The following is a 24,130-nucleotide window of genomic DNA, read 5'->3' as shown; positions in this document are numbered from 1 at the left end:
CCTCGGCGGCCTCGGCGGCGGCGGCGGCGGCGGCGGCGGCAGCAGCGCGGCCCCTTTAAACGCCTGCGGCGCCCCCCGCCCCCGCCATCGCGCCTCCATTTTCCCGGCCGCCCGCGCCGAGCGCCGCGCCCGCCCCGGGCCCCTCCGCCGCCGCCGGCCCGGACATGGCCGCCAACATGTACAGGGTCGGAGGTAAGGCCGCACCGCCTTTCTGCCCGGCCCCGACCCGCCCGCAGCCCCCACCCGCCGCCGCTGCCGCCTCCCCCGCCCCTCTGCCCCGCAGGCCCCGCGCCCCCCGCCCGCCCTCGCGGCCCCCGGCTCCTTCCCGAACCGCCCCCCGCCGTGCTCACCCCAACCCAAAATGGCCCCGCGGGTCGGCCCCATCGGGGGCGGGCGGGGCGCGGCGGCCCGGGGGTGGGGGGCGGCCCACCTGTTGGGGCCGAGGGGGCGGCCGCGGGGGTGGCGGGAGGGCGCGGGGGGCCGGGGACATCCGGGGGTCCGGGGCCGGGAGCCCCCAGCGGGAGCACGTGGCCTTGGGAGGCGCCGGCTGCCGGTCTGGGAGCAGGAGTTTTGGGGCTGTGGGGTCTCCCCCGGCCCGCGGCCCTGTGCTGGGACTCCAGTGCATCCCCTCTGGGGATGGGGAGCCCCGGCGAGGGGCCACGTTCCTCCCTAGAGCCCTCCTGCAGCCTGGCCCCGGGGCTTCCCCCAGCAGGGCTCCCTCAGAGGGTCTTCAGCAGGGAGCAGGCATCCCGAGCACGCCTCTAAGTCCCCCCAAACTTTTCACTGCCTCCCGCTCACCTCAGCCAATTCGGGAGGCGCTTTGCAAGGGTTGGGGAGGGCCGGAGGGTCCCTGGGCAGGGGCCGGGGGCTTCCTCCGTGGGCCCAGCCTCCTGTTGTCGGGCCCCGCGGGCCTGCAGCTTTGAGCCTTGCCCTCCTTCGTGTGCCTGGGACTCCGTGGGGTCTTTCACAGGGAGGTGGGGGGTCGTGCGCATTCCATCATTCCATCAGCGCCTCCCTCCCCGGGACTCTGAGACCCCTCCCTGCCTGTGACCCTCATTACCTGTCCCACCAGCAGCCTGCGCTGCTGGAGGGAGCTGGGGTCACTCCTGCTCTGGCCTGACCCCCATGCCCCTGACCCCGAGCGCCCAGAACACTCTGTGTCTCTCGAGCGTGGCTTCTGCTGCCTTGGACGCCGTGTGGTCTCGCCGGCCAGTCCTGTGACCTTGGGGACGGTGGGAGCCCCCTACACCCCGTCTGTGAGATGGGCGGTCCGTCCGCATCAGCAGCTCTGGGCCTCCCCTGTCCTCTCAGAGGGGCGGTGGGCCTGTACCCCATCCAGCGGCAGCCCCCTCCCACAGCCTCATACAGCTTGGCCGGGTCCCTGTGGACCCAGGTGGGCTGAGCCCACCCCACGCTCAGGGAGCAGCCTGGGTGCGGGGTCCCTCGAGGGAGGGGCCTGTTCCTTCCTGTTCTTTCTCCCCACCTGGAGACCCCCCTTCCAGCCTGACATGAGGGCCCAGTTTCTCACCCTGGCAGAGAGGATGCCTACTGCCCGGGCTCCAGCCGGCCCACTGCGCGTGGTTTTGGGATTGGTCCCAGGAAGAGCTCTCCCTGCCCCCACCCAGGTTGGGGGTGGGGAGTGGTGGCGGCTTTGGGCTCTAGGGCTGGGGACACCCTGACCCCAACTCATGCCTTCCCAGTGGCTGCATTGCTCGGCCTTCAGGCCTGCCTGCCTGTGATCTTGGCGCCAGCCTGGCTGCCCCCCCCTCACCTTCCCGTGCCTCGGTTTCCCCATGGTATGGGTGAGGACCTCGTCTCTCAGCCATCCTTTTGTGCCCTGTGGCAGCTGTGCTGTGGCTGATGAAAGCCAGGACCCTGCCTTGTCCCATCCCGGAGGTGCAGCTCCCCTGGGCCCCGCACAGGCTTGGGAGGAGCCCATCGTGGGGCTGCGCCGCCCTCCCCGAACCCTCTGTCCCCCTGTGCCCGCAGGCCCGTCCCAGGGCCTCACTGACCCGTGCACTCCAGTGCTGTGAGGGTGGGTGGCCTGGACTCCTGGGCTGTGGCAGAGGGGCCCACCGTGCCTGGCAGAGATGCTGCTGGTCTCTTTTCCTGTGATGAGGAGCATGGGAGGTTGGGTGCTGTCTGCTGGCAGCACAGCCACGCGTGGGATCCAGACTGCTTCTGTGTGTGCAGTCCGTGGTCACTGTGGCCGGGTGTGCTCGGGGCTGTCAGGGCCCCCATGTGCCCGCCCTGAGGACGTCCTCTCCCTGCAGGTGAGACTGTAGGCCTCCCCGTCTCTACTCTGATGGTCCCTATAGGAGAAGTGGCATTTATCCCTGGCTTCTGGATCGGAACCCTGGGTTCTGGCAGGACCCCGGCAGGGCCCCGTGGTCGCGGTGGGCTGGGCGTTGCAGGTTGGCTTCATGTCTTGGTGCTCGCTTGGGGAGGTGGGCGTGTGGATTCTTGAGCCCCCAGACAAGAATGCAGTGTCTCCTGAGCAGCCTTTGTCCGTCTGTCGCTGGCTGCCTGGCATGGGCCCTGTCTGGGCGGCCAGTCCTGGCCTGTAGGAGCTGCCGGCAGGGACCCAGCCTGGGAAGGGGCTTGCTCCTGTGCCCCCCACCCCGGGACCTTGCGTGTAGAGGCACCAAATTTAGTAAAGAAAAGTACAGGACGCCCAGGCAAATTTGAGTTTCAGATAAACAGAAATTTATTAGTGTAAGTATGTCCCAAATATGGCTTGGGACATACTTGTCCCGGAAGATTCTTATCTGACATTCGCAGTTATCTGGGCATCCCGTATTTTAGCTGGCAGGCTGCTCCGAGGCCCTGCCAGGTCGGGCTGGGCAGGGTGAAGGTGTGGCGGCAGCATTTTTGTGCCAGCTGAGCTGGGCGAAGTGGTGAGCAGGGAGGGAACAGGGCCTGTTTCTTCCCTGTGGGGTGCCCTGGCCACGGACAGAGGCCTTCTGTCTGTGCCTGTGAGGGCAGCGGATGGCCTGGGCAAGGGTGGCGGGGTCAGGGTTCCCTGACCTCTGCTCCTCAAGGGTTGTCCATCCCGAGGGCTGGGGAAGGCTTGGAACCTGCTATGGGATGAGAGGGCCCCAGGGCGATGGCGGGATGTTTCTTCTCTGGGTTGAGCATGAAGATGTTAGATAGCATCCCAAACAGGACAGCAGGAATCGGTGCCTCCAGCCGCCTGCAGCTTGCTCATGTGGGGGTTCTGCTTTTCGGTGGACAGGCCACTACCATTTTGCCTTGGGTGTTTCTGTTTTTCATTGCAAGAGGTTTGGATTTTTTGTTAATTTTTTTTTTTTTTTTTTTTTTTGAGATGGAGTCTTGCTCTGTGGCCCAGGCTGGAGTGCAGAGGCGCGATGTCCTGCCTAGCCTCCCAAGTAGCTGGGACTAGCCAGGCGCCACCACGCCTGGTTAAGTTTTACATTTTTAGTGGAGACGGGGTTTCTCCATGTTGGTCAGGCTGGTCTGGAACTCCTGACCTCAAGTGATCCACCCGCCTCGGCCTCCCAAAGTGCTGGGATTACAGGCGTGAGCCCATGCCTGGCCTTTTTGTTTTAATTTTGATATAAGTTGAGGCTGGGTGACAGAGTGAGACTCCGTATCAAAAAAAAAAAATTTAATGTAGTTTGAAAAGATGCCAGAAAGCCCCTGCCCCTGCAGGGCCGCGGGGTCTGTCCCGGTCTGTGGCGCAGCCTGCGCGGAAGCACCCCGTCCGTGCTGCTGGTCTTCCCTGGGCTTGGCGTGTGCCATCATCTGTGCTCTGTCATGCTGTTAGAAATGCTGCTTTTGTATTTTTGTTCTAGTGTTTTTTTGAAGTTTAAACTTTATTGCTCTACATACTTGCCAGTGGGGAAAAAAGTAAACTTAGAAAAAATTTCAGATTTGTAGAGGGCTGCAGCCAGCGCCCTACCCTGGAGTGTCGAGTGCACCGTGTCCCTAGGCACTTGCTGCTCCATGGGCCGACTTTTGGGGTCCCACCCATCTTTTCCCAAGAAGGCAGGGAAGAGCCCTGGAGACACGGCCATCCTGTGAGCACCAGGACCGGGAGTCGTAGAAGTGGCCGGGGTCCTGGGTGTGACGTCCTGGAGGGGATGGCATGGGGCTGTCCCACTTGGCCTGTGAGGATCGGCCTCAGCACTGCGCCATTGGCAGCCGTGGCTCACTCTCCAGGCAGGATGGGCCACTGAGCTTCTCCTGTCTCAGCCACTGAGCACTCCTGGCTTGCTCCGGGGTGGGCTTGCTGCCTAGTTTTGGCCTTCCATATCGTTTTTGTTTTTCTGAGACTGAGTCTCGCCCTGTCCCCCAGGCTGGAGTGCGGTAGTGCAATCTGGGCTCACTGCAACTCCGCCCCCTGGGGTCACACCATTCTCCTGCCTCAGCCTCTCAAGTAGCTGGGACTACAGGCGCCCGCCACCATGCCTGGCTAATGTTTTGTATTGTTTTTTTTTTTAGTAGAGATGGGATTTCACCGTATTAGCCAGTATGGTCTTGATCTCCTGACTTTGTGATCCACCTGCCTCAGCCTCCCAAAGTGCTGGGATTATAGGCATGAGCCACTGCGTCCGGCTTTTTTTTTTTTTTTTTTTTTTGAGACAGTCTCACTCTGTCCCCCAGGCTGGAGTGCAGTGGCACAATCGCGGCTCACTGCAACCTCCGCCTCCCGGGTTCTAGCGATTCGCCTGCCTCAGCCCCCTGAGTAGCTGGGATTACAGGTGCGCACCACCACACCTGGCTAGTTTTTGTGTTTTTGGTAGAGACGGGATTTCACCATCTAGGCCAGGCTGGTCTCGAACTCCTGACCTCAAGTGATCCACCCGCCTCGGCCTCCCAAAGTGCTGGGATTACAGGCGTGAGCCACTGTGCCTGGCCCCATATTGTTCTGAGTGGAGAATTTATTTGACTGTTAAGCTCTCAGATTAATAAAAAAGTAGCTGTCAGTGAGAGATGTTGGAATAAATGGTCCGATGAAGCACATCCCTCGCGCCCGACCCGCCCTGGCAGTGCCGTTCCCGCCCGTGTGTGTGGGCTCTGGGTGTCAAGACTGCTGCAGTGGCCCTGCAGGCATCCTACCTAGAGGTGGGTCCCCAGCTGCGAATCTGGACGCTGGTCAGCAGGTGAGGCCAGGATGCCAGGGGAGGTGCCGTGTGCCTGGCCAGGTACCCAGGAGGCGGCTTGGGGGAGCACTGGCTGCAGGGCCTCCTTCCTCCTGCTGCTGAACTTGGAGTGCTTTTGCCAGATTATGGGCTGAGTCCTGCTAGGAAGGGTGGCCCCCCTTCCCCGAGAGGAGCCCACCCTGAGACCCTGGGTGAGGGGTAGCTTAGATCCTACCTTAGACTCCAGCAGGCTGTCTTGGGAGCATGTAATTATGTTTTTTTTGAGACAGGGTCTCCTGTTGCCCGGGCTGGAGTGCAGCGGCACCATCACAGCTACGGCAGCCTCCACCCCGCAGGCTCAGGCGGTCCTCCCACCTCAGCTTCCTGAGTAGCTGAGACCACAGGTGCACACCACCATACCCAGCTAATTTTAAGATTTTTTATAGAGGCGGAGTCTCACTATGTTGCCCAGGCTGGTCTCGAACTCTTGTGTTCAAGCGATCCTCTTGCCTTGGGCTCCCAAAGTGCCACTGGGGTTGCAAGGCTGTGAGCTCGCATGCCCGGCAGAGCATTTAATATTCTCCAAATGGTCTTTCCTTGTGTGCTACCTGGGCCCACTGCTTCCCAGGGCTCTCGTGTTGCTGGTGTCCCCACCCCCACCCCCACCCCAGCTGGCCTGCTCCATTCCTGTCCCTGTGGGCTCACGTCTGAGTGTGCAGACTGGGGGATCTTGGTGGCAATGGAGCCAAGCCCAGTGAGGCTGGGGCCACCCACATAGTGCAAGGCCACCCAGCACCTCGCCCCTATACCCCACCCGCCCCACCAACGTGTCCCCTGCACCCCTGAGGCCAGGCCCTAGGCTTGCTTCTATGGGCTTTGCACCACCCGCTAGGCTGTTCCTGCCTGGGCCATGCAATGCACCTGAGAGGTCTGAGGTGACCGCTCCTCAGAGCCGCCCAGCAGCCTCCCCGGGGTGGGCCTTGGCACTGCAGCCCCGTGATCCGGCCTGGCGTGGGCTCTGCTGCTTTCTCTGCCTGGACAGCCCTGGTGGCCTGAGGAGCTCGAGTGCCCCCTTGCCCCCAGAGCCCTTCCACGGTCAGGGCCTGAGCTCTGTGGGTGCCATTAGGAGGGTCTGCAGATCTGTGTGGCTGGGGGGCCCCTGGGGCATGGAGGGGCCCATGCGTCCCTTCCTGTCCGTGCCCTGCCAGGCTGTCCTCACGGCAGCATCATCACAGGGGAGGAAACCAGGGCAGCGGCAGCGGCAGCGGCTCCTGGTACCAAGCACACCTTAAAAATGAGCCCATGGATGTTGCAGTGAGCCGAGATCATGCCACTGCACTCCAGCCTGGGTGACAGAGCGAGACTTCGTCTCACACACAAAAAAAAATGAGCCTCAAGGCCTGTGCAGTTGGTCAGCGGTGGAGTCAGGTATGGGGCACACCTGGTTCTGCCCTGGCTCATCCCTTGCCTTCAGAGAACAGCAAGGGCGCAGCGCACATGGAGGCTGGCCCTGAGGTGTGGCTTTCTCTGGGCTGGGCTAGGGCAGTTCTGGGGGAGGGGCGTGTTCTGTCCATTCCTCCAGGAGACACAGTGCCTGGGCCATCTGGCCACTTGCATAAGGGAACATCTGTCTGCATCCCCTGGGGGCCGCTGTCCCCATCCCTGGCTGCCGGATGCACCTCGGACGCTGGGGCTCTGGTCTCTGATCCTTCCTGGACTTTGTGGGGACAGCAACGGAGGAGGAGGATGCCCCCAGGATGGGCCAGGCGCGAGGCGTGCAGCAGTGCCCAGGTTTTGCAGATAAAAATACAGGACACCCCTGCAGCATTTGGGATGTTGTCTCATGGAGACCTGGCTCCTGGAGCAGGGGTGCTGGGGGCTTTCCTGACCACTGTTGCTGTTTCTCTTGACTCCGTTCCCAAAAGGGAAAAACAAAGTTCCTCTCTGTGCTTCCTGGTCGCCTCTTTCCGACCATGGCAGACCTGGCTGTAGGTGATGAGCTCAGGAGAGTGGGCTGTGCCCTGGAGGGTTCCGCACAGGCAGGGACCACGGGCACCACCCTGCAGCACAGCTCTTGTTGCTCAATGATCTTGGGGGTCGTGTCTGTCTTCCCCCAATTCTTTTGTGGCACCATCCCCTATTTGTTAAAACGTACGTGTAACCCCAAAATTCACACTTATGTCACTTTCCCAGTCATTTGCGGGCACACACAGGCTGCTAAAAGCCCGAGTTGCGTGGTGCCTGGGTGCCTGCTGGGGTGAGTGAGGGACCCTGCCCTCTGCCACTGCTCCCATGTTGGAAGCAAATTGTCCTTTGTCCATCTATTGAGGGCCATGCTTCTTGCATTTGGGGGTTCTTGGTGATTTTGCTTTTTAGATGCCCCTGGGGGAGGTGCTGCAGTGCTGTCGAGTATCCCTGGGCACAGGCAGGCTGGGTTGTGTCCCATGGAGAGAACGTGTGTTGGACAGGCTCTGCTCCCACGTGAGTTCAGTGTCAGAGAACAACAATAATTATAAAGTTCTTTGACAGAAACGTAAAATAAGGCTGTTGTGTATTGATTGGTTGCTAAAATGTTGTGACCAGAGGCTCGTAGGAACCTGACCCTGTATTTCCTGTAGGAACAGAGGTACGGTGTTCAGTATTAGTGGTGACTTTGTAGAACATAATTACTGCGAATAATGAGAATTGACTCTGGGTGTGTGTATATTTTTTTAACTTAAAGTAAGGTTTAGGCTGGGTGTGGTGGCTCACGCCTGTAATCCCAACACTTTGGGAGGCTGAGGTGGGCAGATCATTTGAACTCAGGAGTTTGAGACCAACCTGACCACACAGCAAAACCCCATCTCTACTAAAAATATAAAAAAGAAAAACAGGTGTGGTGGTGCATGCCTGTAATCCTAGCTACTTGGGAGGCCGAGGCGTGAGAATCACTTGCGTGCAGGAGGCAGAGGTTGCAGTGAGTGGAGATTGCACCACTGTACCCCAGCCTGGGCAACAGAGCAAGACTCTCTCAAAAAAAAAAAAAAAGGTTTATTGAGATACACGTTTCACATGGCAAACCCACTTATGTGTAGGGCCTGTGGTTTTCCACTCATGCACAGCTGTGTGGTCGCTGCAGCTCTTCCACACCTGACATGCTTCTCTTGTGACCTTTTGTAGTCAGCCCCCTCTTCTCCCCCAGCTCCCAGCAACACTGACCTATTTTCTGTTCCTGCCGTTTTGCCTTGTCCAGAATGTGGTAGAAGTGGAATTGCACAGTATGTGGGCTTTTGAGTCTGGCTTCTTTCTCTTTTTTTGAGATAAGGTCTCAGTCTGTCACCCAGGTTGGAGTGCAGTGATACAATCATGACTCACTGCAGCCTGCACCTCCCAGGCTCAAGTGATCCTTCCACCTCAGCCTCCTGAATAGCCGGGACCACAGGTGTGCACCACCACACCCGGCTAAGTTTTTCTATATTTTGTAGAGACGGGGTCTCGTTACGTTGTCTAGGCTGGTCTCGAACTGTCGCCCAGGCTGGAGTGCAGTGGCAGGATCTCGGCTCACTGCAACCTCCGCCTCCTGGGTTCAAGCGATTCTCCTGCCTCAGCCTCCCAAGTGGCTGGGACTACAGGCGCCCGCCACCACGCCCGGCTAATTTTTTTTTTTTTTTTTTTTGAGACGGAGTCTCCCTCTGTCACCCAGGCTGGAGTGCAGTGGCGCAATCTCGGCTCACTGCAAGCTCCGCCTCCTGGGTTCACGCCATTCTCCTGTCTCAGCCTCCCGAGTAGCTGGGACTACAGGCGCCCGCCACTATGCCCAGCTAAATTTTTGAATTTTTTTAGTAGAGACGGGGTTTCACCATGTTAGCCAGGATGGCCTCGATCTCCTGACCTCATGATCCACCTGCCTCGGCCTCCCAAAGTGCTGGGATTACAGACGTGAGCCACTGCGCCTGGCCTTTTTTTTTTTTTTTTGTGACCGAGTCTCGCTCTATCGTTCAGGCTGGAGTGCAGTGGCGCGATCTCAGCTCACTGCCACCTCCAGCTCTCGGGTTCAAGTGATTCTCCCACCTCAGCCTCCCGAGTAGCTGGGATTACAGGCACACACCACCATGCCCAGCTAATTTTTGTATTTTTAATAGAGATGGGGTTTCACCATGTTGGCCAGGCTGGTCTCAAACTCCTGACCTCAAATGGTCCACCTGCTTTGGCCTCCCAAACTGCTGGGAATACAGGTGTGAGCCACTGCGCCCGACCCGCTTTTAATTTCTTCCGGGAACTTTTCTCTGCATTCACAACTGGGCTACCTGCTTGGCGCTGAAGACCAGGCTTTCCATTAGGGAGGGCATCTTGGCTTTCGACGGGCCTTCCTGACTAAGCTTAGTCATTTATTTCCAGCTTTTGTTTTAAAGTGAGAGATGTGTGACCCTCCACTCTTCCCTTCACTGGACCACTTAGAGGCTATGGCAGGGTTACTAGTTGGCCCAACTCCAGTATTGTTGTGTCTTGGGGAATAGGGAGGCCCCAGGAGAGGGAGAGAGATGGAGGAATGGCCAGTTTCTGGGGAAGTCGGAGCACACATTTATCAATTAAGTTCTTAGGTGGGGTGTGGCTCAATAATGCCCAGAACAGTTGCAATAGTGGCATCGAGGATCAGTGACCACAGATCGCCATCACAGACAGAATCATGGTTAAAAAGTTGGAAATATTGAGAGAATTACCAAAACGTGACAGCAACACGTAGTGAGCACCTGCTGTTGGAAAAATGGCACCGATGGACTTGACTTGATGCAGGTTGCCACACACCTTCAATTTGTAAGAAACACAATACCTGCAAAGCATCACCAAGCTAAGCATGATGCCCGTATAGATGTTTGGGAAAGAATTGGCATCTAAACCAATCTTGGGTCCTCTCATACAGGGATTGGCAAACTGGCCCACTGCCTGTTTTTGATGACTCACGAGCTAAGAATGGGTTTTACATTTTTTAATTGTTGGGAAAAAAATCAAAGGCAGAAAACTTCATGACACATGAAGATTATATGAAATTCACATTTCAGTGCTCAGAAATAGTGTTACGGGAACACGGCCGCACTAATGAGAGGGATTCCAGTTATTATGTGGCTGCTTTGAACTACCGTGCTGGGGTTGAATATTTGTGATAGGGACAGGAAAAACCTAACTTTTTCCCACTCCTTTTTTTTTTTTTTTTTTGGAGACAGAGTCTCGTTCTGTCGCCCAGGCTGGAGTGCAGTGGCGCAATCTCGGCTCACTGCAAGCTCCACCTCCTGGGTTCACGCCATTCTCCTGCCTCAGCCTCCTGAGTAGCTGGGACTACAGGTGCCTGCCACCATGCCCGGCTAATTTTTTGTATTTTTAGTAGAGACGGGGTTTCACTGTGTTAGCCAGGATGGTCTCGATCTCCTGATCTCATGATCCGCCTGCCTCTGCCTCCCAAAGTGCTGGGATTACAGGCGTGAGCCACTGCGTCTGGCTTTTTCCCCACTCTCACACGTTCAACACAGAACACTTCACCTCTGGTCCCTGGAATGTGTGTGGGGTTTCTCCCCACCAGCAGCCAGTTGGTTATCCAGTGATTTAACCCAATTTTAACACTGCTTACCTGGAGAGAATATTAGGTTCTGCAGCTGAAGGGCTGAGTCCCACAAGACTGTCCTCACTTCTGCCTCAGCCTCCCAAGTAGCTGGGATTACAGGTGCCCACGACCATGCCCAGTCAATTTTTGTATTTTTAGTAGAGACTGGTTTTCACCATATTGGCCAGGCTGGTCTCAAACTCCTGACCTCAGGTGATCCACCCACCTTGGCCTCCCAAAGTGCTGGGATTACAGGCGTGAGCCACCCCACTCAGCATACAAGCTGGTTATTAACAAGACCAGTAAACTGAAATCTATAGCCAGACTGACAAAGAAACAGAGAAGCCACAAGTAACCAACATCAGGAACGACAGATGGGACATCACTACGGATCCTACTGACACGAGAAGTGTGTGGCACAGAAAAGGGCTTAGTTAGACAAATTTACAAGGGTTCTTAAACATATAAAGTGCTAAAAGCCTATAGTTATTCATTCTATTACTTGTTGGCAGGTAAATATTTTGTGGAAAGTATTTGTTTATTTTTATTTTTACTCTTTGAGATGGAGTCTCTCTCTGTTGCCCAGGCAGGAGTGCGGTGGCACAGTCTCGGCTCACTGCAACCTCCGCCTCCTGGGCCCAAGCGATTCTCCTGCCTCACCCTCCCAAGTAGCTGGGACTAAAGGCATGTACCACCACACCTGGCTGTTTTTTGTATCTTTAGTAGAGATGAGATTTCACCATGTTGGGCAGGCTGGTCTCAAACTCCTGACCTCAAGTGATCCACCTGTCTTGGCCTCCCAAAGTACTGGGATTACCAGGTTTGAGGCACTGCACCCAGCCTGTGGACAGTATTTGAGTCTGTCATGCCTTATGAACCAGTAGTGTCAACAGTGAACTTCATTTGACCTCGTGGACTTGACTGTCATCAGTTCTGTGAATTAAAAAAAACCTTTTTTTAAAGAGATGGAGTCTTGCTCTATTGTCCAGGCTAGAGAGCAGTGGCAGTCGCGGCCCACTGCAGCCTCGATCTCCTGGGCTCAGGCATGAGCCCCTGTGCCTGGCCTAAAGCTGAACATCTTGACTTGCTCTCCTGTGCGGTAGCTTGATGACTCGGCAGTGGTGAAGTTCTATCGCTTTTTTTATTTTTATTTTTTATTTATTTATTTATCTTTGAGACGGAGTCTCGCTCTGTCACCCAGGCTGGAGTGCAGTGGCACGATCTCAGCTCACGCCTCCCGAGTTCAAGCGATTATGCTGCCTCAGCCTCCCTAGTAGCTGGGACTACGTGCACATGCCACCATGCCCGGCTAATTTTGTATTTTTGGTGGAGACGAGGTTTCACCATGTTGGCCAGGCTGGTCTTGAACTCCTGACCTCATGATCCGCCTGCTTCGGCCTCCCAAAGTGCTGGGATTACAGGCGTGAACCACCGTGTCTGGCCTGCTTTTTGAAAAAGCGCCAAAATTGGAAAATTTCAGAATGAGAAGAACCACTGTTGACCGCCATCGTCAGTGCACCGGATGACTTGGGAAACTAGCTTTTGCTGCATGATGCTCTCTACATTCTTTATGAATTCATCTTAAAGTTACAAGGCACAACCACACTTATTTGCAAAATTTATACTGTGATGAAGTCATTTTGGCAACAGCTCGTGTTGTTTAAATCACAAACTGCTTTGTACGGTTTTCTTATTGTCAAGAGGTAAAATGAGAGGCGAAGTCTCCATTGCCACACAGATTTGCAGTGAGCTTATTTTCTGGGCTCAAACTGGTTACAGCAGAGTGTTTGGGACTTCATTGCAAGTGCAAGGGAAACGTCTGCATTTCAAAATCCACTTCGCTGTATGTTAAGGAGCTCCCACCTGACCTTCAGTCGAAAGCGATTGGACTGTGGCATAATCACGTGCTGTAGTATAGGGGCCCCAAGACCACCCTCGGGTTCAGTAATTCACTAGGACTTGTGGAATACAGCAGAGCATTTCTGCCAGGGGTACAGTTCATTACAGCAAAAGGACGCAGACTCAAATCAGCACAGGGAAGCGGCACAGGGGCCGGGCTCAGGAGAGACCAGGGATGGGCTCCGGCGTCTCTCCCAGCAGAGATGTGGGCAGTGCGTGGGTTAGCAGTGGTCTGTGATGACAGGCCTGGCGTATTTCCAACCAGGGAAGCTCCCCTGAGCCTTGGTGGCCCAGGCGTTTTTAGAGGTTGGTCAGGTGCACCTGGCTGAGCACCTGTGTGGCTGCCCTCAGTCCCCCCGTCTCGGTCCCTCCAGAGGTCAGGCTGATGCCACAAGGCACCACAGTACGTCACTGTCAGGGTAGCCTGTCTGAGGTGGCCTAAGGCCCTGGGTGAGCAGATGCTGTTGACAGGCAGGATGCTCCAAGAGCTCCGAGGTGACCTCCTAGGAGCAGGTCAAGGGTCAGACCTCTCTCTGGAAGGAAGAATGCGGGTGATCCAAGCCTGCTGAGCTGGCCCTTTCCAGGAAAGGGAAAACATACTGGCCAAGTAGCCAGGCTGCTCACTTAGAGCTACGCACCTGGGGCTGCCAGCGTGCTTGGCAGCAGTTACAGAGGAAACGCACGAACTCACTAGAAGCCAGCACTAATGGATGCACCTTTGTCGTTTATTTTGGTGATAAAGAACATTAAATTTGAACCCAATGAAGCAAAATGTCATCTCCCAAAACAAGTCCTCTCATGAGTGCATCTGTATTATAGAAAGCTGCACTCAGCTTTTTTTTTTTTTTTTTAGATGGAGTCTTGCTCTGTCACCAGGCTGGAGTACAGTGGCATGATCTCAGCTCACTGCAAGCTCCACTTCCCAGGTTCAAGCGATTCCCCTGCCTCAGCCTCCCAGGTAGCTGGGGCTACAGGCGCGCACCACCACACCTGGCTAATTTTTTGTATTTTAGTAGAGACAGGGTTTCACCACGTTGGCCAGGATGGTCTTGATCTCCTGACGTGATCTGCCCACCTCCTAAAGTGCTGGGATTACAGGTGTGAGCCACTGTGCCTGGCCCAGTTATCTTAATCTCATCAGTATGAAATGTGTGGAAATTGTTATGTTAGTCCCTATGTAATATCCTTGGTGTGGCCTCTTGCCCTGCACAGCCTGGAGTATTTACTGTGCGGACCTTTATAGGAAGCTCACCAACATGTACCTTAACCCTTGACACCTTATCTGTTACCATTTATTTAGATCTTTTGCTGATTTTTCTCACCAGTGTTTTGGACTTTTCAGCATGTAGATTTTTGCACAGATATTTTTATCTTTAAACATCTATAGATCTTTCGTAAAATTTGTATTGTAAGTATTTAATTTTTCTTGGTGCTCTTGTGAATAGTACTTTTACAATTTTGATTTCCGTTTGTTAGTATGTTAGTAGTACATAGAGGACTTTTTTTTTTTTTTTTTTTTTTGCGACAGAGTTTCACCCTTGTTGCCCAGGCTGGAGTGCAGTGAATGACGTGATCTCAGCTCACTGCAACCTCTGCCTCCCGGGTTCAAGCGATTCTCGTGCCTCAGCCTCCTGAGTAGCTGGGATTACGGGCATGCACCACCATACCCAGCTAATTTTTTTTGTATTTTTAGTGGAGATGGGGTAGCTCCATATTGGTCAGGCTGGTCTTGAACTCCCAACCTCAGGTGATCCACCCGCCTCAGCCTCCCAAAGTGCTAGGATTACAGGCGTGAGCCACCATGCCCAGCCCAAAAGAGGACTTATTTTTATATGTTGACCTGTGACCTTGCAAAACTCTTACTCAGCAGTTTCAATAGCTTTTTCGTAGACTCGGGATTTCTGTATAGAAAGTCACGTCATCTGCGTATAGAAAGTTTTATTTCTTCATATCCAGTCTGTGTGCCTTTGATTGATTTTTCTTCCCGTTGTACTGGCTCGGACTCCTCGATGGCCAGCGGTAGTGGTGACAGTAGGTATACCCTTGCTATATCCCTCATCTCAGCAGAAGCAGCCCTTTTCTCACCACTGAGGATGATGCTAGCTGTTGGTTTTTTGTAAATGTCCTACCAGGCTGAGGAAGTGTCCTTTAGTTCCTTGTTTGCTCAGAGTTTAATAGCGTATGTGTTGGATTTTTTCAGATTATACTCTTGCATCTACGGAGATGGTCATAGGGTTTTTCTTACTTATTCTGTGAATATGATGAGCCACACTGGTTTTTGAATTTTTTTTAAAATGTAGGTTATATTTAGAGATGGGGTCTCACTCTGTCCCCCAGGCTTGAGTGCAGTGGTACCATCATGGCTCACTGCAGCCCCAGACTCCTGGGCTTAAGCGATCCTTCCGCCTTAGCCCCCAAGCAGCTGGGACTACAGGCACATGCTACCACACCTGCCTAATTAAAAATAAATTTTTTTTTAGAGACGGGGTCCTGTGATGTTGCCTAAGCTGGTCTCAAACTCCTGGACTCAAGTGATCCTCCTGATTTCTTGTGTGTCTTTGGTTTTGGTGTCAGGGCAATGGCGTTCTCACTGTCAGCTGGGGAGTGTTCCCTCCTTTTCTGTTTTCTGGAAGAGTTGTGTAGAATTGGTGTTAATGTTTCCTTAAATGTTTGATAGACTTCACCAATGAAGCCATCTGGGCCTAGAGTTTTTGTTGTTGTGTTTCCGTAGTATGAATAGGGTTACCTGTTTCTCCTTGAATGAGCTTTGGTGTTTATATCTTTCAAGCAATTGGTTCATTTCATTTACATTGTCAAATTCTGTGGCATAAAGTCCTCCATAATATTCCTTATACCCCTTCTCGTGTCAGTAGGATCTGTAGTGATGTCCCATCTGTCGTTCCTGATGTTGGTTACTTGTGTCTTCTCTTCTTTGTTTCTTTGTCAGTCTGGCTATAGATTTCAGTTTATTGATCTTGTTAATAACCAGCTTGTAGGCTGGGCACGGTGGCTCACGCCTGTAATCCCAGCACTTTGGGAGACTGAGGCAGGTGGATCACCTGAGGTCAGGAGTTTGAGACCAGCCTGGCCAACACGGTGAAACCCGGTCTCTACTAAAAATACAAAAATTGACTGGGCGTGGTGGTAGGCTCCTGTAATCCCAGCTACTCGGGAGGTTGAGGCAGAAGAGCCACTTGAGCCCGGGAGGCGGAGGTTGCAGTGAGCTGAGATCGCACCATTGCACTCCAGCCTGGGCAACAAGAGCGAAACTCCATCTCAAACAAGCAAACACTCAGGTTTTGGTTCCTCTGATATTGTCCCCTCTACTATTTTTGTTTCACGTTATTTTTACTCTATCACTTCCTGCCTTCTTGCTTTATTTGTCCGTTTATTAAAGCATAATTTACATTCAGTACAATTCCTTTTACGTGTGCAGTTCCGTGAATTTTGCAAGTCCGTAGTCGTGTCGTCGTACCACAGTCATGAGACAGAACAGTTCCCAAATTCCCTGCATGTTCTCTCGTCTTCCACGTCTTGGTTGTCCCACGCCAGCAGCTTGTAGGTGGCCCGCTGCACGCAGCCATTGTGCCCACCACCTCCCCCGAGAGGGCCTTCCGGTGCTGCAGGCCCCGTGCTGCCAGGGGCTTCACTCCGGGCCCCTGCTGAGGAGTCTTCCACCGAGTGGACGGACCCAGCTTGTCCATCTTTCCTCACTTAAGGGACATTTTTTACCCCAGTTTTTGGCAAGTTTGATGCATTGTTTTGGATTTATTTATCTGGTTTCTTGGAGTGAAAAGTTAGACCATTGATATGAGACCTTTTTTTAAAAAAAGTTTGAGATATCTACATGTGATGAAACCCACCACTTTTGAGTGTGTGATTCAGTGAATTCTAGCGTTTTCACGCGTTGCACAAGCATGGCCACATCCTGCATTCAGGACACTCCTGTAGCCCTGACACAGACCCGCAGGTCCCCTGTCACTTCTGCAGGCTTTTCTGCAGGGAATGCTCACTGCTGTGCGTGTCCCCCAGGCACCGTGGCTGTGTCCCCTCTGGGCTCTCCATGCTCGTAGCCCGTTGTCCTGTGGAGCTCTGTGTGGGCGTAGCCTCATCTGATCAGCTGGTTTGCTCAGGCAGCATGGGGGGGCTCAGGAGCCGCATGCACGGGTGTGACTTTGCACATGGGTGACCACACAGGCGCGTCCTCACAGGTGTGCACCCGCAGGTGTGTCCTCACGGGTGTGTCCTCACGGGTGTGTCCCCATGGGCGTGTCCCCATGGGCGTGTGCCTGCAGGTGTGTCCTCACGGGTGTGTCCTCATGGGCATGAGCCTGCAGGTGTGTGCCAGCAGCAGGAGGGAGATGCTCTCCAGGCCCCTCCACAGGGTACTCGCAGCACAGGTTTGGCCTCCGTGTGGACAGATGGGCTGGGCTTCTTTGGTGCTGGGCTTGCTGCATTTTGCTGAATCCCAGGCCTGTGCGGGCCTCTGGGCTGATTCCAGCTGAGACAGGCCTCCTGCTCAGTCCTCCCTGCAGAGCTGATGCAGGGTGGGCTGGCGAGGGTGCTCATGGTGCTGGTTTGTGAGGACGTGGCCTCACTGCCCCCCAAGCTGAGCCCCTGTGGCAGCCCCAGGAGGTCTGGAGCATCGGGGTGTCAGCACCACCAGCCTGGACTTCCCTGGGCCTTCCAGGGTAAGCCTCTGGGCTCCGGAAGATTCCGTGGCTCTCTGCGGAGCTGGTGAGAAGGCTGGAGGGCCACATGGTTTCATTGCTGAGGGAAGCGCTGTACTCACCTGATGGCCGGTCTCAGGGCACTCCCTGTGCCTGCTGCCTGTTGCTGTCCCCGAGCTCTGGTGAGGGTGACCCTATCATTCCTGGAGCAACTCTGCCCCGTGTCTGAGCCTGCCTGGGCCCAGGAAGCCCCAGCTGTGTTCTCTGTGTAGTCGCTGCTGTTGGTTTTGGAGGGAAAGATGGGAGCCGCTGTGGGCAGGGCTGGTGGCTGGTGGTGGCCATGTGGCTCTGGGGGTGTAGCATCCAGGCTGGCTGCTGCCAGTGGGAAGGTGTCCTGGGGCTCCCGGCAGGGTCTGGGCAGTGCTGGAGCTAGGCTTTGCCTAGGAAGCTGCCGCCTGGCCCCCACAGCTTCCCCAAGAAAGGCCTGAGCCCTTGGGGGCGGCTGGCGTCTGTGAGGATCTCAGATGGGGGCTGTCTGCTCCTGCTGGGAACAGCCCCTCCGGATGCATCTCCCTGGCCCTGACCCAGCCTGTCAGTCCATTTTAGTTGCAGCCACCCCTCCCTGATGGTGTGGGGCTTTGCTGCCTCTGTTTGTTCCTCGCCTGAGGGAGCAGAGGTGAGGGGATGACACTGCCCGGCCTGAGCCCCAAGTCCCTGGGCAGCGGGAGATGGGACTGGGTCCGGCCTTTGGTGCCACAGGTGGCGCTCTCTCTGTTGCTGTTTGCAGACTACGTCTACTTCGAGAACTCCTCCAGCAACCCATATCTGATCCGGAGGATCGAGGAGCTCAACAAGGTACCGGGGGGCTCTGGTGTTGCTGCAGGGGGGTGATTGGCAGGGGCTACGCCAGCTCCTGCCCTGTGGGTGGCCCCCTTTCGGGGCTGACCTTGGACTGGCCACTGCGCAGGCCCTTCAGTGACTCCACTGTCACCTGCACCCTGGCTCTTCCTTGGAGATGCTGAGTGAGGGGCCCGGTGGCCTCATGCAGGACCCAGCGCGGCTGCCCTGAGCTGCCTGCCCACTCCACACTTGGTCTGTGGGCGCTGGGTCCCCTGAAGATGCCAGTGTCCCCTGGGGAGCCCGAGCAGAATGGCATGATTCTGAAACCAATCAAAGGCTGCAGGAAGCCATACTCGGTGCCCCTGCCCTGCCCGGCTCCTGGCAGCCAGCCCTGCAGGGCTGTGAGCTCCGCCCCGACCCCTGAGGTGTCTGCGTGGCTGGAAGCACCCTCCCTGGTCACTCAGGCAGCCCTTGCTCCCACCTGGTTCGTGCCTGCCATGAGTCCTTGGCAGGTGCTTGCTATCTGGTCGGGGGACGTGGTTGTGCCCATGCATTGAGCCTGGCAGCACCAGATCCTTCCTGGGGGGTGGTGACACATGGGCCCCTCAGCCCCAGCCACTCCTGGCCTCCACTGCCTCGGCACAGCCTCCATCCCATCAGCTCGGGAGACAGAGCCACAGACGGCCATGGAGGTGCAGGGCGCCCGCACACCCTGAGAGCCTTCTCGCTGTCCTCGGGGGTGGTGGGTGGGTCCCCCAGCCTCCCTTCTCCTCCTCCTAGTTGGAGACTTTCTAAGGGTGTTGAGGGAGGGCAGATTGTCCCCACCAGTGGACACATGGTTCCAGCAGAGAGTGGGGTGGGGTGCTGGGTGCTTCACAGACCTCTCTGTGCCTGCCTGCAGGGCTCCCGAGCCCCCGATCGCCTGAAGCCAGTGGCCTGATGGCTGCCTTCTCCTAGGAGCCCCACCCACTCCGCAGGCCTGGGGCACTCGGGCCCTTGGTGTTCCATGCTGGATGCTGCAGGCTCACCTGTGAGAAGCTGCCTTCCTGGACCTCAGGCTTGGTGGCAGCAGTGACGTGGGATTCTTGGGATCAGAGGGGGCAGGATGGGGAAGGTTAGCGCGCCGCCTCTGACGTAGCCATGCTGGGCTCCGGGCTTCCCTGGCTGCGCTCGTCAAGGGTCATTCCCCGTGGTATCTGCCACACCACCTGGGGCCGAGGAGCATAGGGTGCGACGTCTGCTCCCCCACAGCCTCTTGGGAGGTCTGAGGGCCAGGCCTGTTTGTTGGAGGCACGGGCAATGACCTGGGTGTCCTCTGAGTTTGCCTCACTGCCCCTGCCGGGCAGGGCCTGCCCGCCTGCAGAGCAAGGCCACCTGGACTCTGGGTACTGCTGGAACGGGGCGCCGCTCCTGTGGCTGAGCCTCCTAAGTGCGGGGCAGCACTTTACACATCCTAGCATGCGGACTGTAGGGAAACAGGTGCAGAGGGAGGTTCCTCAGCTGATGCTGAACCATGGCTGGGGGAGGCCTTGTGTCCCTCCTGGTCTGTGTAGTGGAGGGGCGGCCAGCAGATGGCACTGCTGGCCCCACACAGCCAGCTGGCAGGCGGCCTGGGGCGGGAGGCTGCGGTGCCTCCGTGGGCGCCTGGCCGAGTGCCACTGCTGGGAGGTGCCACTGCTAGGAAGTGCCACTGCTGGGAGGTGCCACTGCTGGGAGGTGCCACTGTCAGGAAGGTTCCCTCATGCCGCTTCTGGCTTCCACGTGCAGACAGTAGATTGCAGGCGTGTGCAGGCAGGGGGCTGGCTTCTGGCCCTTGGGCGATGTTCAGTTACACACGTAGCATTGCACATGCTCAGAGGCGTCCCCTTCGTCCTAGGACTCCCTCCTCCTCAGGGCCAGGGCCACGTGGCCTGGGTACGTGCCTGTCTCTGGGCGGGACACCAGCCTGTGAGGGGCACGACTGCTCTCGTGGACAGTTCAGGTAGGGCAGTCGAGCCAGACGCTCACCACGTAGAAAAGAACTCGCAGGCCTGCAACAGAGCGCGGCCAGTGCCCTCCACGCCAAGGAGCTCCAGGCGGGGCTTCCAGGTGGGCGCAGCTGGTTGAGTACAGACCTCCCCTCTGTTCCCTGGCCTGAACGCCCCCTCAAATAACAAGAAAGTGGTGCTGGAGCTCTGCACCCACAAGGCAAGGAAGGTGGGAGAGGAGGTGCCACTGGGAGGTATGGGCGCAGCTTGGAAGGCAGCCAGCCGGACTGGGCAACCTGAGAGGCCCTGGCCCTGGCCTGGGTCAGGATGGGGAGAACAGGAACCATGCTGACGTGCGGCTGGCAGTGCGGAAGACCCGTCTGGGGATCAGGCGGACCCGCAGAGCCCTTCCCTGGGCTGGAGCAGTGGACTCCGAGGACCCACATTTGGGGCACTGGGCCCAGCCAGCACAGTTCGTGCGGGGGCTGGAAGTGGGGATCACCTGGCTCATGGCCTGTCCCCTGGTAGGCCCCGCTGCCCCTCTTGCCTCCTTGGCTTCCAGGACCCTAGCAGCCAGACTTCTAAAGCCCACAGACCCAGCTGCTGGCATCGGGGACCCAGCAGAATGCCTGCTACCCCAGTGCCCATGGGTGCAGCCCATGCAGCGAGCTGTCCAGCACCTGGGAGGCTCCCAGTGACCAAAAGTCACAAGACGTATGGGGAGGGCTTTTAACATGAAGATCAGTCAGCACATGTAAAAACTGAACTCAGAGGCCGGGCGCGGTGGCTCACGCCTGTAATCCTAGCACTTTGGGAGGCCGAGGTGGGTGGATCACAAGGTCAGGGGATTGAGGCCATCCTGGCTAATATGGTGAAACTCCGTCTCTACTGAAAATACAAAAAATTAGCCGGGCGTGGTGGCGGGCGCCTGTGGTCCCAGCTACTCGGGAGGCTGAGGCAGGAGAAAGGTGTGAACCCAGGAGGCGGAGCTTGCAGTGAGCCAAGATCGCGCCACTGCACTCCAACCTGGGCAACAGAGCCAGACTCTGTCTCAAAAAAATAAAAAAGTAAAAAAAAAAAAAAAAAAAAATGGAATGCAGAGGAAGGGCCAATGCAGGAAACAGAAGGAAACCAAAGCAAAACAAAGCCCACAAATGTTCTCGGAGAAATGGATGGATCCATCCTGGGATGTGGTGAGATCAGAGGAAAGCTCCTGACACTTGGGGTAGGGGAAGTAACAAATGCAATGAAAGGATCAGGTGGTAAAGTTGAGGGTACGGCGCAGAAGATGGGGCAAAAACACAAAGAAACTAGGAGAGAAAAAAAATCAGACATCAGTCCATTGGTCCAACGTCCAGTTAATAGCAGAGAAGGAGCGAGCGAAGAAATAAAAAGGGGCCCCTTCAAGGTGTATTTAAAATTTTAGAACACAGGAGAAGAAATGCGTTTAGAGAAAAAGCGGGTCACACACGAAGCACCGGAGTCAAACCCCACTTTGCCTTTCGGCAGCCGCATTCAGGTGTGGAGGCTCCACGCCCAGCCAAGCTCCATCTCCGGAAGGCGGATGAGTGAGGTTTCCTGACTGAGGCCTTGGAGTGCCCTCCTCCACGCCTTTCCACCACGAGGAAGGCAGGTTCCTCCCGCCCAGGAAGACGCGGCCCCTGGTGCAGGCAGCAAGCAAGGTGGACGCCAGCTCTGGGAGGGGCCTCCCAGGTACCGACGTGAGCCTTTTCCCTTTGGGAGCTCTGCTGCCGAGCACTTTAGGGAGGAATCTGTGATGATTCCATGAAAAACTGGGCAAGTGGAGAAAATAAGACGATTGTTAACCTCAGGAAGCAAAGCCGTTCAAAGGAAGAAAAGAAAGAATGGCCTAGCGCGCCCTCACCGCCTTTACCTGTGTGTGCAGGAGCACCTCAGAACAGACCCCGAGTGTGACTGAATCCACTGTGTGCAGTAGCACAACACAACAGAACAGACCCCGAGTGTGACAGAATCCACTGTGTGCAGGAACACAACACAACAGAACAGACCCCGAGCGTCACGGAGTCCACACAGTGGTCCTGGAGGGTGGGGTGCATGTGTGGCAATGGGAGGCCTGGCCTGAGGCACCAAGCTGGTGGGAACCTGAATGCGGAAGAGCCTGGCCCCACGGTCCCAGCTGCCCCGGTGGGGTGGCTGTGGTCATGTGTTCTTGCAGTGTTCATGGCTCGCTATGACACTGGATGGTCTGTGTGTGTCACTGTGATAAGATGTGGATGTCACCCCACTGTGGTGGAGCATGTCAGGGACACAGGAGCCAACAGAGCGAGAACCCGGCGGCCAGAGTAGGGGCAGCTCGACCTGCAGGAGGGGTCAGGCCACGTTGGATCATGACTTGAAGCAGAGCGTGGGGTCCCTGGGTTCATACCACCGTAGTGAGCAGATACAGATCCGAAGGGGAGAGGAGCTGCACGTCCCAAACAGAAGAATTCCACCCTCGAGAACGCGCGGCTCCCGGCAGGCTGTGCAGAGCAACTGAGCACTTTTCTCTTTATTCTTTCTTTTTTGTTGTTGTTTTTTTGAAACAAGGTCTTGCTCTTTTGCTCAGACCAGAGTGCAGTGGCTCGATCTCAACTCATTGCAGCCTTGACCTCCGGGGCCCAGGCGATCCTCTCACCTCAGCCTCCCGAGTAGCTGGGACTACAGGTGCGCACCACTGCATCTGGTTAATTTTTAAAAAGCATTTTATAGAGATGAGGTTTCACCGTGTTGCCCAGGCTGGTCTCGAACTCCTGGGTGTGAGCCACTGCCCCCAGCCCATTTATAACATTAAACCAAATTATCTTTAAGAAAAGTGGCCAGGCCTTTCCCATCTTGCAAGATGGCGGGTGAAAAAGTTGAGAAGCCAGATACTAAAGAGAAGAAACCCAAAGCCAAGAAGGCTGATGCTGGTGGCAAGGTGAAAAAGGGTAACCTCAAGGCTAAAAAGCCCAAGAAGGGGAAGCCCCATTGCAGCCGCAACCCTGTCCTTGTCAGAGGAATTGGCAGGTATTCCCAATCTGCCATGTATTCCAGAAAGGCCATGTACAAGAGGAAGTACTCAGCCGCTAAATCCAAGGTTGAAAAGAAAATGGAGGAGAAGGTTCTTGCAACTGTTACAAAACCGGTTGGTGGTGACAAGAACGGTGGTACCCGGGTGGTTAAACTTCGCAGAATGCCTAGATATTATCCTACTGAAGATGTGCCTCGAAAGCTGTTGAGCCACGGCAACAAACCCTTCAGTCAGCAGGTGAGACAACTGCGAGCCAGCACCACCCCCGGGACCATTCTCATCATCCTCACTGGACGCCACAGGGGCAAGAGGGTGGTTTTCCTGAAGCAGCTGGCTAGTGGCTTGTTACTTGTAACCGGACCTCTGGTCCTCAATCGAGTTCCTCTACAAAGAACACACCAGAAATTTGTCATTGCCGCCTCAACCAAAATCGGTATCAGCGACGTAAAAATCCCAAAACATCTTACTGATGCTTACTTCAAGAAGAAGAAGCTGCGGAAGCCCAGACGCCAGGAAGGTGAGATCTTCAACACAGAAAAAGAGAAATACGAGATTACGGAGCAGCGCAAGATTGATCAGAAAGCTGTGGACTCACAATTTTACCAAAAATCAAAGCTATTCCTCAGCTCCAGGGCTACATGCGATCTGTGTTTGCCCTGACAAATGGAACTTATCCTCACAAATTGGTGTTCTAAATATCTTAAGAACCTAATTAAATAGCTGACTACAAAAAAGAAAAGAAAAGTGGCCAGGCGCCATGGCTTACTCCTGTAATCCTAGCACTCTGGGAGGCCAAGGTGGGCAGATTGCTTGAGTCCAGGAGTTCAAGATTAGCCTCAGCAACATGGCGAAACCCCGTCTCTACAAAAAATTTAAAAATTAGCCAGGTTGGCTGGGTGCGGTGGCTCTCACTTGTAATCCCAGCACTCTGGGAGGCTGAGGTGTGCAGATCACGAGGTCAGGAGATTGAGACCATCCTGGCCAACATGGTAAAACCCCGTCTCTACTGAAAATACAAAAATTAGCCGGGTGTGGTGGCGGGC

The 24,130-nt window shown here is 55.7% G+C and overlaps 2 protein-coding genes across 17 annotated transcripts in view; both read left to right on the top strand.

Moving 5' to 3' along the window:
- The window catches only part of MTA1 (metastasis associated 1), a 55,580-nt gene that overhangs the window by 5,129 nt on the left and 26,321 nt on the right, over window positions 1-24,130 (top strand). For 11 of the 16 annotated variants that reach the window (XM_032179620.1, XM_032179618.1, XM_032179617.2 and 8 more), the window contains exon 2: window positions 18,037-18,104. In XM_032179620.1, the coding sequence (XP_032035511.1) occupies window positions 18,037-18,104 (68 nt within the window). Of the gene's footprint in view, window positions 193-18,036; window positions 18,105-24,130 lie in introns of all 16 variants that reach the window. The other 5 variants (XM_058429271.1, XM_058429270.1, XM_032179613.2 and 2 more) reach the window with 2 other exon arrangements.
- Window positions 20,485-24,104, top strand: LOC116484735 (large ribosomal subunit protein eL6-like). The gene has a single exon (XM_058429273.1). The coding sequence runs from the start codon at window positions 22,917-22,919 to the stop codon at window positions 23,745-23,747; it is 831 nt and encodes a 276-aa protein (XP_058285256.1). The 5' UTR covers window positions 20,485-22,916; the 3' UTR covers window positions 23,748-24,104.

The sequence above is a fragment of the Hylobates moloch genome, unplaced genomic scaffold, assembly GCF_009828535.3.
Source record: "Hylobates moloch isolate HMO894 unplaced genomic scaffold, HMol_V3 SCAFFOLD_16, whole genome shotgun sequence".
Classification (NCBI taxonomy): Eukaryota; Metazoa; Chordata; class Mammalia; order Primates; family Hylobatidae; genus Hylobates; species Hylobates moloch.
The sequence above is the reverse complement of the archived record's forward strand: the minus strand, read 5'-3'. Positions and strand labels throughout refer to the sequence as shown.

Coding starts and splice junctions, on each gene's coding strand:
- LOC116484735 (XM_058429273.1), top strand. CDS start 22,917: ATGGCGGGTGAAAAAGTTGAGAAGCCAGATACTAAAGAGAAGAAACCC.